The sequence below is a fragment of the Pteronotus mesoamericanus genome, unplaced genomic scaffold (assembly GCF_021234165.1).
Source record: "Pteronotus mesoamericanus isolate MK-2021 breed Mesoamerican mustached bat unplaced genomic scaffold, CSHL_Meso_final scaffold_85, whole genome shotgun sequence".
Lineage (NCBI taxonomy): Eukaryota > Metazoa > Chordata > Mammalia > Chiroptera > Mormoopidae > Pteronotus > Pteronotus mesoamericanus.
Genome location: NW_026555329.1, coordinates 280,047 through 295,334, shown reverse-complemented (window position 1 = coordinate 295,334; position 15,288 = coordinate 280,047). Strand labels below are relative to the sequence as shown.

At 48.8% G+C, this 15,288-nt stretch overlaps 1 protein-coding gene across 1 annotated transcript in view; it reads left to right on the top strand.

Annotated features, from left to right (window-relative positions):
* Positions 1 to 2,005: 2,005 nt before the first annotated feature.
* The window catches only part of WIPF3 (WAS/WASL interacting protein family member 3), a gene marked incomplete at its 5' end in the record, with an annotated part of 28,101 nt that continues 14,818 nt past the window's right edge, over positions 2,006 to 15,288 (top strand). Inside the window, 3 exons of the mRNA XM_054563865.1 lie at positions 2,006 to 2,100; positions 8,670 to 8,803; positions 10,870 to 11,001. Of these exons, the coding sequence (XP_054419840.1) occupies positions 2,006 to 2,100; positions 8,670 to 8,803; positions 10,870 to 11,001 (361 nt within the window). The remainder of the gene's footprint in view (positions 2,101 to 8,669; positions 8,804 to 10,869; positions 11,002 to 15,288) is intronic.

Genomic DNA, 15,288 nt, shown 5'->3' with positions numbered 1-15,288 from the left:
TGCCAACAAGGTCCAAAGATAGACTGAGTGGATTCCAGATCTTTCTGCTCTGCTGGCACATTTCTGAGTCTTGCCCAACAAGTAATATGTGGAAGTGTCTAGCTTCCCTCTGCTCTGTCCCTGCCCATAGGAGATGCACAATGAATATTTGCTGTTGAGTGGGTGAGAGCAATAGGCTCAGTTTGGCAATACTAGAAGGACTAGAAAGAAGAGTGTATACTTTTCCTGAAAATGATGGCATGGAAATAGTGTTCTGTGTTTATTTATATGTGACGTAGATCTAAGAGTAATTATAGTTATAGAGCACATGTGCTGGGCAGCCCAAGGCTGGTGAGCTAGGGGCCCAACCCAGAGAGGTCTGGCTGCAGGTTCTGGAATGGATGGGACTATCATCAGATCCAGCAGTGAGACACTTTCGATGCTGTCCTTGTGCTAAGCTGTGAGTCAGTTTCTGTAGGACTCAATCCAGTCTAGACTCAGAGGGTTCTGTTGGGTTCTCTATACAAAGGACCTGCCAAAGGGACTGAGAAGAAAGGAAGTCTAGCTCCATGTACATTATTATCTGTAATAGGTACCACCCTTTGGAAACATCTTGAACTTTCTAGAAATCTTAGAATTTTCCCCTCTTGGTTATTTTTGTTGCCTTGGTCTCCTTTTGATGGGAGCCGTGCTCCCCATCCTCACCTATTTCAGAGTCAGCAAAGGGAGCCCCATGCTGGAGCCCTGCATTCTGCCCTGCAGCCCACAGCAGGGTATGAAAGGAGATAGGGGGCTGACGCCTGGAAAGAAAGAGGTAGACCAGCAGGCCTGGCCCACAGAGGTTCTGTGTTACCTGACGAGGGAGGTTCAGGTACAGGCTATTTACAGTTGGGGGTATCAGGCTCACAGCGTAGGGTTACTCTGCGCAGTTTCCATTTTAAGTGCGCTCAGCCCTGCCCCTGCCAGGGCGGCTGCGGGCTCACGTTTGATGCACTCGTCGGGCTGTCCCAGAGCCCATCACTCAGCCCTGGCCTCCTCTCTGGCCCTGGCAAAGGCCTAGCACTGAGCTCCTTGGGCCCCAGCCCTGTTAGAAGCGACATGCTCTCGCTCTCCCTCTCTCTACCTGCCCTTCCTTTTTCTTCTGATACCCTGCCCTGCCCCCTCCTTCCATCTCTGGCTGTCACACTCTTTGCGAGGCAATATCTACCATGGTCCCATGCCAGGGGCAACTGGATCACCTCCTTCCCCTGGCTGCAGGCTTGTCACATATTTCCTGGGTGTTTCAGCTTCACAGTTTTCCTAGGTGGCGGTGTTACTGAGAGGCTGCACAGCACGGTGGTTAAGGGATGCCTGGCTCCCTTCTCAGCTCTCCGCTTACTAGTGGTAGATGGACATCCTGCTTCGCCACATCTGTAAACTGGACACAATACTTATAACTAGTACCTACATCAAGGGGTTGGTCACGTGCCCTTTGAATGAGTTAATGCAAGTAAAATACTTGGAATGGTGCCTGGCGCACACAAAGGTCTTCTCATTTCTATTTGTTGTTGCTGTTGTCATTGTCACCCTTTGCATGTTGTAGCCTCCTACCCAGACTCCAAAAGCACCTGTGTATGCATGGTCAAGGGGAGGAACCAAGTCTCAGCATAAGTCAGTTATTTCAAATGGAACGGGGAAAGGAGTCATAGGTTTCAAGCATGGAATGAAAAGGAAGAAGCCTTTAACAAAAACAGGCACCGCTGAAGTCATGAGCTGAGCTGGAAATAGTTGCAAATTAATCTGCTGGGACTGTTGGGAGTGGCAGCATGTTTCTTTTTGGTAGTACTTTTTGTCTAAAAAACATAGAAGATACAAAAGGTCAACCAGATTTGAGACACTGTTTAAAGTACATATTATTTATTAGCAATTCCTAGCGTGCAGCCAGGACTTGACTCCCAGTGCTGGCCTTTCTTCTTCTTCTTCTTCTTCCTTCTTCCTTCTTCCTTCTTCCTTCTCCCTTCTTCCTTCTCCCTTCTCCCTTCTCCCTTCTCCCCCTTTTTCTCCTCCTCCTCCTCCTTCTCCTCCTCCTCCTCCTCCTTCTCCTCCTCCTTCTCCTCCTCCTCCTCCTCCTTCTCCTCCTCCTCCTTCTCCTTCTCCTTCTCCTTCTCCTTCTCCTCCTTCTTCTTCTTCTTTCTTTTTTTTTTGAGTTCACATGGTTGTTCTTTCCAGATCCAGTGTAGGTTTCATAATCAGGTTTACTTATAATTCCATTTTAGTGTTAAGAGCCTAGGAATATTGGCATCATCAGGAAAGAGAGAATGGCACGGAATTGAGTTCTCGTTTCTAGAGACAGAATGACCGAAGGATAAAGAGTGGGAATGTGAGGGCAGTGAAGGGTCAAGGCTACGGCAAAGCAAAGGCAGCAGCCTCTGCTCCCGCACCTGCATCTTTGCCTGAGCAGGCCGATGTCACAGGCCCAGGGGCTGAGGGGTCCCTGGAGTTAATTTCCCCAAAATACTGACAGATTGCTCACATGGTTTTTTAAAAAATCAAGATATGCTGATACTAAAAGGGAAATGGCTTTTAGAATCATTTATAGATTGGAAACACCACTCTATATAAAACTACAATATTTGGTGAGATCTGAGTACCTCAGTAGAGAATTACAGGTGCTTTGGGGCTGGGTATGGATCAAACAAGGAAAAGATTAGTTGAAGAAGTTAAAAAGCTAAAAAGATTCTGTAAACTCTTTTTGATGTAAAGCTTTAAAAAAAAGGTCAAAGCCTTAGCAGGTGTGGAGGTGGGGGTGAGGGGCATTTCTGGAAGAGGCAGCAGGGGGGAACACACAGGCTCCCAAGTAGAAAAGAAACAGGCGAGGCAGGTTTAACTCCTCAGGAAACATAAGAAGGGTTCCTTGGGGCAGCACGGCTGGCTTCCTTGACTTGGTGGTGAGAAGAGAGTCACCGAATCAACACAGCTATGGGGGCAGACTTGGCGGTAGGTTAGGGTCCTGGTTGTGGAGACCAGCTTAGAGGCACAGGCCCAGGACATAAATGAGGAGCAATATGTGTGCGCATCCCTGTATGCATGCAATACACATATACACACAAATATGTATGTGTGTATACATACTTGTACCCTATACATGGACATACATATGTTGTCATGTAAAGGTCCCGCCCATGTACATACCCCCAGAGAAGAGGCTGCTGGCAGTCCTCTCACTTCTAATCCAGTGTGTGGCAAAAGACAGGGCTCATGTTTTAAATATCACTGGGTTACATTAGTAACCGGGGGGGTTGCTCTGCTGATGTCTGTTTGCCATCTTCCCGGCTCCTGCTGCTCTCCGCACTGCCTGTGAACTACTTACGAACTGATTTTGCTGTGTGGCGGATTAAATAACCACCTCGTGCACTTCAAGGCATGTTTTTGTCTGGTGTCCAATCCACCACCCATATACTGACTGCCTTTTCAAGGAACATCTCTGGAATAGCAGAATCCAAAGTCCTGGCCTCTGAAACCCGCCTCATGGTTCTGCTCAAGCACATCTCAGGTCCCTCTTTCACGGTGGCATCGGAATTGTTACTGTTGCTAGAAAAGAGTCGCGGAAGTCCCGCTCGCCACACGGTGGAACTCCTTTATGGGATTGGAGTGGGCAGAAAAATGCTGGCATTTACGTGTAAACTCTGGGTAGCACGAGGAAATGCAGTCCCCCCAGCAGGTCATGTTAATGAGGACTTTGAATTACTGTACCCCAAGTGGGACGGAAAACCACTGCAGGTTTTGAGCAGAGTCACATGATTTGGGGGGCTGGTACCCTGCTGAGAGTGTGCATGCTGCTCCAGAAACAAGAAAGGGCTCGCCACCTGGCCTTCCAGGGTCAGGGTGCTTCCCAGAAAACAGCCGAGAGGCCAGTGTGAACGAGCAGAGAGATGAGCCCAAGCTGAAGCCCAGAGGTGAGCTCCAGCATCGGATGCTCCAGGAGTGGAAGGTCTGGGCTGGTCCCTGAGGGTCTTGCTCATCGTGAAGGGATTTGAACATGATTCTGAAGGCAGTGAGGAGCCAGCAGAGTTTTATAGAGGGAAGAGACACGTCTGGAGATGAAGGCAAGGCCAGGGGATGGATAGCCTATGGCCCCAACAAACAGGCCCTAATTCAGCCTTAGCTCCAGATAAGAGAGGTGGCAATGGAGCAGGCAGCTCACTAGGTAACGAGTCTGTCACTCAATAAACCAGGCTGTAAAAAGGTTAGAGGGTCCATTCTTTTGGCTCATAGGTCGTAATCGCATGTTTGCATTTCCAAAAATGAGACATAGAACTACCAGACTGCAATATGCCTCCTTCGGGAACATCCTAACGTGCACACGCGCAGTGCTGGGAACATGGTGTCCGGCCTGATGGGGGCAGTTAGTTGTCTGAAAATATACATCGGCTGTCTCTTGGATCCCAGGCTCCCTGTGTCAGCCTGTGGGCCATGCTGGCTGTCGCCGGGATTCAGATGTGCCAGTGCAAGGCAGGTGCCCTGGCTGCTGTGTGCTCCCAAGGTGGGAGGAGGCAGGAGGAGGCCGAGATCTGGGCGGATGAGCAGGCTGTGTGCCTGGAAACCTGAGTACTAATTTTAGGTGTAACAGCCACGTTGAAGAAAGTCTCTTTAGAGACTGCCAGGCTGAAATTGTATGAAAATGATACGGTTTAGATCATCCTTAAGACAAACAACCTGCTAGGTTTGGCTCAACCGGCTAGATTTCTAGTACTGTTTCACACAGAAACCAGTATTAATCAGACAGGCGCGGTCATAGCCTTGGTGGCAAGGTGACAGATAGCAGGAAGGCTGTGCTTTTCAAGGTTTTGATCTGGGCTGAAGTGACATCTTTCTTCCCCCCACTGACACTGAAACCAGATCGAGTCATTTGTTGGGACAACAAATAGAGATGCAAAAACTTTTATAATTTATCAAGAAAGGAGGGCAGACAGCTCACCACCCTTGGCTTTGTTAGTACGGCCATTCAGTTTCCATATTTCTAATCTTACTGGTCCACTTCAGCTTTTCTCACACTTTGCAACCCCAGCGATGAGCTGATTGGCATTGGTATTCTGCTGCTTCGCGTCTTTGGGCCATTTGTGTGAAGCGTGTTCTAGGAGAACTGAGTCAGCAAAAGCCTTGTGTGGAACCCAACAAACTGTCACACTCCATGACAATGAAAGCCAGGAGGAACCCCAGGAGACTTTGATGTTTTAGTTTATCATTTTTTAGGGAGGAAAAGGGGAAAGGAGAGGAGGTGGGTTTGGGGGATAAAAGCCAGTGAATATTTGGAAATCTCTTTCTTGTTTCTTATCCTGTTACCACAGTTACAAGACTTCTTATGGTTGTAGGTTTTTAAGAAGCAGATTTTCATTTAATTGTTGATAAATATTGCAGATGACAGGAATGAATGTCACTGCATACTCTAGTTTTGATGTGCAAGCGATAGATCCTTAGATGTTCTTTTGTACCACACCCATTAGGCCTACATATATATGATCACCTTAGCCATGAAGTTATTCCTTCTTTCCCACCTCCCCGGAGAGGACTGAAAGGTACCGTATTAATGCCAGGAGAGGGGAGCCCTCTAGTGGAAAACCATCAGGGCCCACAGTGAGCAGGGAAGAGCCGGGAAGCCACAGAAGGCTTATTAAATTTAGTCGACGAGTTGAGCTGCATCGCGTGAACATGACTTGCCTTGCCATGTCCTCCTGCTGATCTGGAAGGTGTTTATCAACAAATCTGTCATGGGGAATCGTCAAGAACATATTGCCCTGACCTGTGTGACTCAGTTGGTTGGGCATCGTCCTGCAAAGCGAAAGCTTGCCAGTTTGATTCCCAGTCAGGGCGCACGCCTGGGTTGCAGGTTCAGTCCCAGGTCGGGGCATGTATGAGAAACAACTGATTGATGTTTCTCTCTCACGTCAATGTTTCTCTTTCTTTCTCCCTCCCTTTCCCTCTCTCTAAAAATAATAAATATTTTCTAAAAACCTGCTCTACATAGAGAATCCATTTAAAATCACTACCCCAATGACATATAACTTTCTTCATAGCCCTCGCCCCAAAACTGGGATGGACGAGGTCAAGGAGTCAGGGGGATGAATTTTGTTAAGAAATAAAAAAGTCCAAATTAGGTGAAGGGACTCCTCCCCGACCCTGGCCCCCACCACGTCACGAGGGCTGAGGTTTGCTCACCCTCAGTTACCTCTTTAATCAGAAGAACGCTCCTTTCTAGCCCAGCCTTCCTCAAGGCCATCTCCTGAGCTGGGTCACGACCGACTTTATGACTCACTGTGTTGTTTGCCTTGTAACTAGGAAGGCAATGACAAAGCATGTTCTCCTCTGTGCCTGACCCCGGCACGTGTCTGAGATCACAATGCCACGTTCTTACAAAAATTGTCCTCTTACCCTCTTGGCCAGGGTCGTGATATTTCTGTTGATCTTTTATTCCTGTCACTAACTATTTATAAATAAGATTTTTTAAATAAAATTTTTAAATCTCAGAACTTTGCAGTTTAAAATAACTTACTGACACGAATGTCATATATGTAGGGGTCTTGAAGCCTGCCGTGGGGGACTCCCCTGCTGTACATGTGCTGTACACCCGTTCCTAAAAAAGGGGCTGCCGTAGGATTGGGGTCCCTTGCTCAGAGCTCTGTTGCTGACCATCGTTCATGGGCCCCTCTCCTAAGAACTCAAAAAGCATGTCTCCAGACAGTAAGCACCCAGCTTTGAAAGCTTGTGCCCTTCAAAGAGTCTTCGTGCTGTGGAGTCTGCTGGTGAAAATGCAGACTCAGCCCGTTTTAGCTAAGACCAGCGTTGCCTTTGGTTCTAGCCTGCGACACTGCAGAGTCTCTGGCAGTCTAGCCAGCAAACCTGGTTTGTCCTTTCCTAACAACAGCAAAAATGGCCACAGCAGGGATTCGCAAATCCTGTCTCTATTTCAAGGAGCAGCCTGCTCAGCCTGACAAAGATGGCCATTTCTGAATTCTCATGGGTCTTCCTCTCTGTGGGATTCACGTGGTCACATGCTGCATGATATAGCGGCTTAACTCTGTGCATGTATGTCCTGTTTCCCTGTACATGCACGTGCCCTTAAGGACAAGGCCCATATATTATACATTTTGGGTCTAGTTCACTCATTCACTCACTCACTCACTCACTCATTCCTTCACCCAGCGAACAGCTATGGAGCCCATCTGGGGCCAGGTCCTGTTCTGCTCTCTGGGGACGTATTGGTGAACAAAATAAACAAGATCTTTTTCCTGATAGAGAGAAATGTGGGAGAGCAAACCTTAAACTCATAAGCGCAAGTGGAAAATGTCCACAGTGACAACAGAAATAAAAGTGTATACCCTGGGATAAAAGTTACTGAGGAAAAAGAATATGGTACCCTGAGAGAAAACACTGGGTGGTCTTATTTAGACTGGGGGTCAGAAAAGACCTCTGAAGTGGTGGTGTTTAAGGGAGAAGCTGAAGGTACATGCTATCTCATGCTTTGAGAAGTGGTTAACCAGCTCTCAGGTCACATGGTACAAACCTTCTAATCCCAGAGGATTCTCCGGACTGTGTCTCCCAATGCAGCCCCACCCCTCCCCTTATTTGCCACCAACCTATATGTGTCATTTGGTGCCCCCTGGATCTGATAGCCCATGGAGACGCCTGCTGTGTAAGCTCAAGCCACAGTGGAAGTGAATCAGTTGGACCTCCGAGCTACTTGCAGAGTTAGAAGGAAGGTTACTCTCATAAGTGTATTTATGAAGCACTTGAGCAGTCTGTAGGACACTTAGCCTGACCACGGCACATGACCTTGATTGCAAAGTACAAAGACGTAGCCTTTGGAATTGAGCAGATCTGGGTGTGAACTCTGAGACCTTGAACAGAGAATTTCACAGTCTCAGCTTTCTCACCTGTGAAATAGCAAGCTCACTGGGCACTCACAAGGTTTTATGAGGATCAGGGTGATGCATCCAGGCCTAGAAGGTAGGCCGTCACTAAGCCTCCCTCGTGACCCCCTGTCCTTCCTCCTCCTTACCTGTGTGACCCTTCTCAGTCCCAGTCCTCCCCTTTGCTCCATGCTCACATGAAGACCATCATCCCTCCCTCAATACTTGCTCTTCGAGGCTGAATCTGCTTCGGTTACAAGATATAATGGGCCACCCCACAGCAGGGAGGATGAGGACCAAGTGACTGAGTGCCACTTAGTGCTACTCACAACAGCCCGGCACAAGACAGGGCAACAGGACCAAATGCCATTACCAAGCTGAAGTCCGCAAAGGGTTTGGTCCAGGAGTGGACTTGGGACGCCAGGCCGGGTGACGGCTCAGACCCTGCCTGAGAAGGCAGGGATACCTAGTCATACCTACAGGTCAGGAATACCTAGACTGAAGCCCAGGCCTGCAGAAGGGGCTTAGCTCGGAGGAGGAAGAGGGTCAGCGATTTAGGCCTCCTTAAGACTAGAGAGTCCATTCTAGGTTCCCAGGGAGAGGCGTGTGAGCAGGACAGGGGGTAAGTCTCCACCGAACAGAACTGCCTGGAGATCGAGGGGAGATCGGCCTTCGGGACAGCACGGGGCAGGGCAAGCAGGCAAGGCAGAGAACTGTGGAGGTGAGCCTCACAGTGGATGGGACATTGGGCTCATCTGTAGATGTTAGATATGATTATAATCAAATCCCTCCTGCTGCCTTACAGGTAAGTACCGACACTTCCAGCTTGAGGAAGACAGATCCCAAAGGTCGGAGTGCACTGTTGGCTGATATCCAGCAAGGAACTCGCCTACGGAAAGTCACGCAGATCAATGACCGCAGTGCCCCGCAGATCGAGAGTAAGTGAGCACGTGAGGCCATGGGAGGCTCGGGCGGGCTCAGGCGGGCACCCCAGGCTTGCTCAGGGCGGGGGCCACGTCTGTTCCCCGGGACAGACGTCGCACTGTCTCAGACCTGCTCAGTGTACAGGCCATGGGGGTGAGAGACTCAGAGCTTCCCGTCCAGGCATACAGGCAGTTTAGAGGGTTCCTCTGTCCTCACTCCTCAAGTGCTAAAACAAAACAAAACAAAAAAACAAACAAAAAAAAAACCCATCATGGTGAGATAACTTTTTTAATTGTGATAAAATACATACATTATATAATTCGCCATATTAACCATTGGAAGTGTTCAATTCAGTGGCATTTAAACTTCCACAATGTGGCATGGCCATCCCCCTCATTGCCTTCGAAAACATTCCATCATCCCCAAAGGACACCCCAGACCCATTAGCACTCACTCCCCACTCACACACCCCGCCAGTCCCTGGACACCATTAAATCAGCTCTCCATGCCTGTGGATTTGCCAATTAGGGGATATTTCATATAAATGGAATCATACAATATATGACCTTTTGTAACTGGCTCCTTTCACTGAGCATCACATTTTCAATGAACTAGTACCTCACTCCTTTTTATTGCTAAATAATATTTCATCGTATGGCTAAACCACTTTGAACTTATTTAAATGTCACTGTGTCAACACAGTCCTCAAACTCAATGAGTGAAAACGGAAAGCCTCAACATTAAAAAATGCAAAGTTTTTTGTTTTTCCACAAGGAAAAAGATTTATTTGGAATTCCCTCAAAGCATCAAATGACTGCAGCTTTCTCTGTCTTCTGGAACATGATAGGGTAAACGGAGTCTGTGTTTGGGTCAGATGTGCTTCTCATTCTGCTGCCAGGCAAACCAAGGAACCTCTTCAAGACTCAGTTTGCTCACCTGCAAAATGGGAGAGATAATAATACTTGCTCTTTTTTGTATATGTCAAGATTATGGACGGTTGAAATAATCTATGCAGAACTAGTTATTGTAAGGTATTTTTAGGTCTTCATATATTTTTAATGGTGAGCATGATGTTAATTCTCAAAGATACCCCTAAATATACAAGAATCTAATATCTGTAATTACTATATATGTTAATACACAAAGACAGACAAATTATTTTAAGAAATATTTCCCACAGTTTGATTAGAGATTTGTTTCTGGTGAGAGCCACTATCTAATCGATTAAGCCCAACGAACAGATAAGATCCCTTTTATTACAACACTCACTTGCTAATCATTCCAATAAGTTGGTAATGGAGAATATTAATATTTAGAATAATCTGGCCACATTCATCCACCAGTGGGCACTGTGCCTTCATTTCTCTGGGCTTATTAGTTTTGGGTTGTAGATTTTTGCCGGGAACCTTTATGTAAGCTGAATGTCTTCCCCTGGTACGTAGCTGGTAATCACACACGTCTGGAAGGCCAGAATTAGTGGCCCCTCTCCTCCGGGGCGCATAAGCTTTCTCCTCCGTACACAGAAAGGCGCAGGGAAGCGTGTGGGACTCGGGGAGTGAGCACTCAGGAAAGGAGATGCCAAAGCACAAATCATCTCAGGCCTTCACTTCTGGCTGGCCGTTCTGGGCCAGGCTCTGCGGACAAGAAGTTAACATCACTGTCTGACCTAAATCTGTGGGTCTTCTCTGGCTAGTCCTCCCATAAGAACAGTCAAGTGGAAACAGGATCAGCTCCACACCTGTCATGTTTGGGTTTTCTCCTGTGAAAGGTGCTGCCAGTGCCTCCACTGGCATCTGCTAAATGGCAGTGTCGGGGCCCTTGGTTTAGGTCGCTCTTCAGAGTGGTCAGCCCCTGGTGGGTGGCTGTTTGGTAGGCTCAGAGAGGGCGGCAGACAGGCCGGGCATGCGTCTGCATGGGTCTAGGCAGAGGGTGTTTGGGGCAGGTGCCATCTAGAAGGGCAGCGTCGCAGGTTGGAGGACCAGCAGGCAGCCACAGGCAGTGACAGACCAAGGCCCGGGGTGAGAGTGGGCTGCTCAGCTCTACCCACGGGTCCTCATCCACCCACCTCTTCTCTCTAAAGGTTCTAAAGGCACCAACAAAGAAGGAGGGAGTTCTGCAAACTCTCAAAGAGCGAGCACGCCCCCAGCCCTGGGAGGTCTGTTTGCTGGTGGCTTTCCTGTGTTGCGACCAGCAGGCCAGAGGGATGCAGCAGGTAAGGAGGAACCCAGACCAGCCATCTTGTGATCTTTCTCTCCTTCGCTTGTAGACCCAACTGGGCGATCCTTCACATGCCGGTAAGTGCTGTGTTTTTAGTGAACAGCTGGGCCATAGGAGATCATGCATTTGGGAACCTAAGCACCAGAAGTTTCCAAAGCACAGGATTGTGCTCAAGCGATCTTCCAAGTCATCCTTTTGTTCACTTCCTCCCATTGTAATAAATGAAGACCAACTTGCCGTAGTGCGTGGTGTGACTGTGGCTCAGACAGCAGAGCGCGGGCAGATCTTTGGGGCATCTCCGTGGCCCCTCTGGCGATGAATGAGTCGGAAGGGTTCTCAGTCATCGTGTCATTGTGTCAGTTAGGACTTGCTAAGTCACAAAATACCCTAACTCTTTGGGGCTTTTAACACTCATTCATTCAGTTTATAATTCACGGGTTGGCAGTTTAGGGCAGCCCCAGCTGGGCTCCCTCTCGTATCTACAGGCTGGGGAGGTGGCTTTGCTAACTTCATATTTCTCAGATCTTGGTGCCTCAGCTGGGGCAACTGGCCTGAACCATATGGTCACTCAATCTGTAGCAGGCTGTTCAGGGTTTGTTTTTATAGCGGTGGCAAGGTTCCAACGGAGAGGGCAGAAACATACAAAGTCTGCTGAGACTGAAACTTGGAATTGGCACAGTATTACTTCCTATTGCATCTCTTTTTCCAAAGCAAGTTACACGGCCGGCTGGGAACAAGGGTAGGGAAAGAGACTTCATCTCTCAGTGAGAGGAGCTGCAAGATCACATTTCAACGGGTATGGAGTCAGGAATGAGTGGAAAATCAAGGCCATTGTTGCAACTAGTCTACCACAGTCAGATGTTTTGAAAACATTTCATTAAAATTCGAAAAATATATCTTTATTATGTACCAAAAAAGTGTTTTTCTTTCTTTTTGGATAAACTCAAAGAATTTCATTAATCCAGGGAAAATCAAGCCCCAAACATTCCTGGTATAGAATCTTCTACCATGTGACTTTGCCAACGTTCTTACTGAGCACTGCGGCTGTTTTAATGAAAGGATGCATTTGCTGCCACCTCCTCCTGATAAAGTCCAGCAGAGATGATGGCTCCAGGAGGCTTTGAGATCCAATTGGAACCTCCACAGAGGCCATTTCATGTCCTCATTTTTGCCAAGGGCTCGTCAGACAAGAAAGTGCCAGGGTCGTCCTGAGAGTTGGCATCCTTCTGTGCCCGCCTCTTTTTAAACTTCCTGCCTGGAATCAAAGAAACATCCTTTGGGATATAAAACGTGCACTAGTTGCTCTTCACAGATATAACCCCAGTCAGGTTATAACAGGGATCGGACAAAGGAAGCCGACAGTGTTCCTGCTTGTCTGCAATAGGACACATGTGTCAGATATTTGAGCCAGCATGTGCAGTCAGACATTGACCTCTACAGAGGAGATGGAAATCCACCATGAAGTGACTAAAGACACCTGTAACAGGAGGGAAAGTCAAGGACAGGATCAATGGGCAGATGCACGGCCTTAGTGCCATGTCGGAGGGAGACAGTCAAGGCTGTTTTCTCTCAGAATCCACCCGCCCCCGACATCGGGCCTGCGTCGTTCAGAGAAAAGGACTTTGCCCTTTGCTGTCTCTCTAATCTTCTTGCGTATCACTTTTGCTGGCTCCAGTGCTGCACTGCAGCCACACACCGCGCTCCTTGCTGTTCTTGCGCAGCCGAGCATATTGCTGCCACAGAGCCCTGTGCAGACCACTCCCGTGGCCTGAAACACCGATCCTCAGGTGTCCACGCGGTCCACCATCTCCCCTCCTTCGGGGCTCCGCTCAAATGGCATCTGGTCAACTTACTGAGGCTTTACTCACCATCCATACAGAACGAGTCCCACTCTCTCATTACACATCCCTTCTACCTTGATTTATTTTTCTTGTATTATTACCACCATTGGACATATTATTTAATCATTTACTTTCTGTCTTCTCCCTCTAAATGTATTAGGCTCCATGAAGGCAGGAACTATGTTTTGATCACTGCCTTAAAAATGTGAGGCACATAGTAGGTGCTCAGTAAATATTTATTGAATGAAATGTGTGAGTGGGTCGTATGGTTGCTCAGAACCATTAAGCCAGAGAGCAGCGTCTAATGTTGCGATACGTTTAGAGACCCATGAAAACATTTGAATTTGTCTTAAAAACATGAACTTTTAGGGTCAAATATTATATTTGTCTTTATACCAGTGCAGTCACAAAATGAAACTTTAAATATTTTTTAAGGAGAGAGTCTCCAAAAGTCGTAATGTGTCCCTGACTTCACGCCCTGAGGGGAGTGATCATTAAAATAAGCTACAAGAAGTAAATGTCAACAGGCTATAAAGAATGTGTAATGAGACTTCGGTGCAACCCAAGGTCCTTTGGAAACATGAGCACATTGAAAGAGGACTTACCTCATCTTTTGATAACCCCCAGGCTCAAAAGCAGATTCCTCCCCCATCAGGGAGACCTGCTGGGTGCGCTCCAGCTGGCCTTCCCCGCATGAAGCCTGGTCTCCTTCTGTGTTTCCGTTTGGGTTTCTAGGACTAGCGCCTATGCTGTGGTGGAAGGCCTCCTCCCTTCCTTCCCTTGGCACGCGCTGTCGGAGCTCTCTGCCCCCTCCCCGTCCCGCGCCTGCCTGCCTGCTTCGCCTGCACTCACGCTCAGCTCCTCTCTCCTGCCGCTCCCACCTTACACGTGCCCTGCCGGCTCTCTGCACCATCCCAGAGGGCATGAGCATAAGCCGCAGTGGATTTCTGCCATCCTTGCTGCCGCTGCTCGTGTTAGGCTAAAGGGGGGTTTGCCCCTTTCTCATTTGGGTGGCTGCTTAGTGAGCAGAGGCTCCTGTGCTTTGAACTGACTCATTTTACAGGTTTTTGAATGTTGGAGGAGACACGGGTGTCCTCAATTACTTAAAAAGTTGGAATTGGTTATTTGGGGCCTGATTCCAACCTTCAAATCTGTTGTCCCTTTAAAGTCCTTCCAGCCAGCGGGCCCAGGGAGGCCTTGCTGGGTTTAGGGAGCTGCCTGGGTGCTCCACCTTCATCTCTGTGGCCGATGGAAACAGGTTTGAGAAGTGGGAGGCAGGACTCCCTGAGCCTGACCCCTGCCCTTGGCCTCACATCGAATATTGGATTGGCGGGGGGGGGGGGTAGGCGGCCAGGCGGGGGCTTCCCTCCTGGGTGTGTCAGCCAAGCCGCCCAGCAGTGCCTGCCTCTGACCCCCAGGGCGACCAGTCAACCAGGGTGGGCACATGCTTGCAGAAGCGTCTCCTCCGGCACCACCTCAAAGAAAATCCTCAGCAGAGAAGTAAACACGCCGCTGCCCTGCCTCCAGAACAGCCATCCCATAGCCGAGCCCTGTAATGAGCAGTGTTGTCCAGGGCACTGTTCCCTCACGGCCAGGGAAGGGTCGTCTGTTTGGAAAGCCAGGCACGGCAGTCCTGCCCGAAGTGACTTAGGCTCAGCCCGAGTCACCTCGGCCGACCGACCACACCTTGCTTTAAATGGCCTGGCTTGAGGCAGCAAGTGCTTTGGGGTAGGAAAACAGGCTGGAGACTCGTGGACTGAAAAGCTCAGGCTACCAACAGAGGCCGGGGTAGAAATCGGATGTGAAGGCTGTGGGTCCTACTCTGTAGCACCCAGAAAGTTGGAGGTATGAGAAACAAGCACGTTTTCAAGGGTTTTCCACGTGATTTCTTGGAGATTATAAAGTGGAAGGGTGTGGGAATAGGGAAAAACGAAGTCCTCAGAATTCCTCTTCGAGACAGCACTGTGCTTATTGGGAAGACCTATTTTTAATGCCTCCTAAATGGAAGCCTACGTGCGCAGTCATTACAGAGCCGCTGTACAGGACGCAGAGAAAGGAAACTTCTTCTCATTAGACAGACAGAGGGACAAAAGGGAAAGAACTAACAATGTGGCAAAAGGGTGTGCGGCGTGACAAGGCCACTCCCAGGGAGCACCCTGCACACGAGTCTTCCGTGAAGGCCACCAAACACAAGTGCTCGCTGTAGGCGATGTGCCGTTGTTGCATTCACGAGGCACTGGATTTCAGGCTGGGGTCGACCTGGTGGAGGATCTACGGGGTGAGGAAGCCAGGAGACCGGGAGACAGCGACCCCCTTAGAGACGGGCACATGTCTTTGGGAAAGGAGCTGGGAACTTCAGAGGCCAAAGGACCAGGAGGTCCAAGGTCATTGGAACTGGACCCCCAAGGCAGGGTCTTCCCACTGGAAGTTACCTTATATAC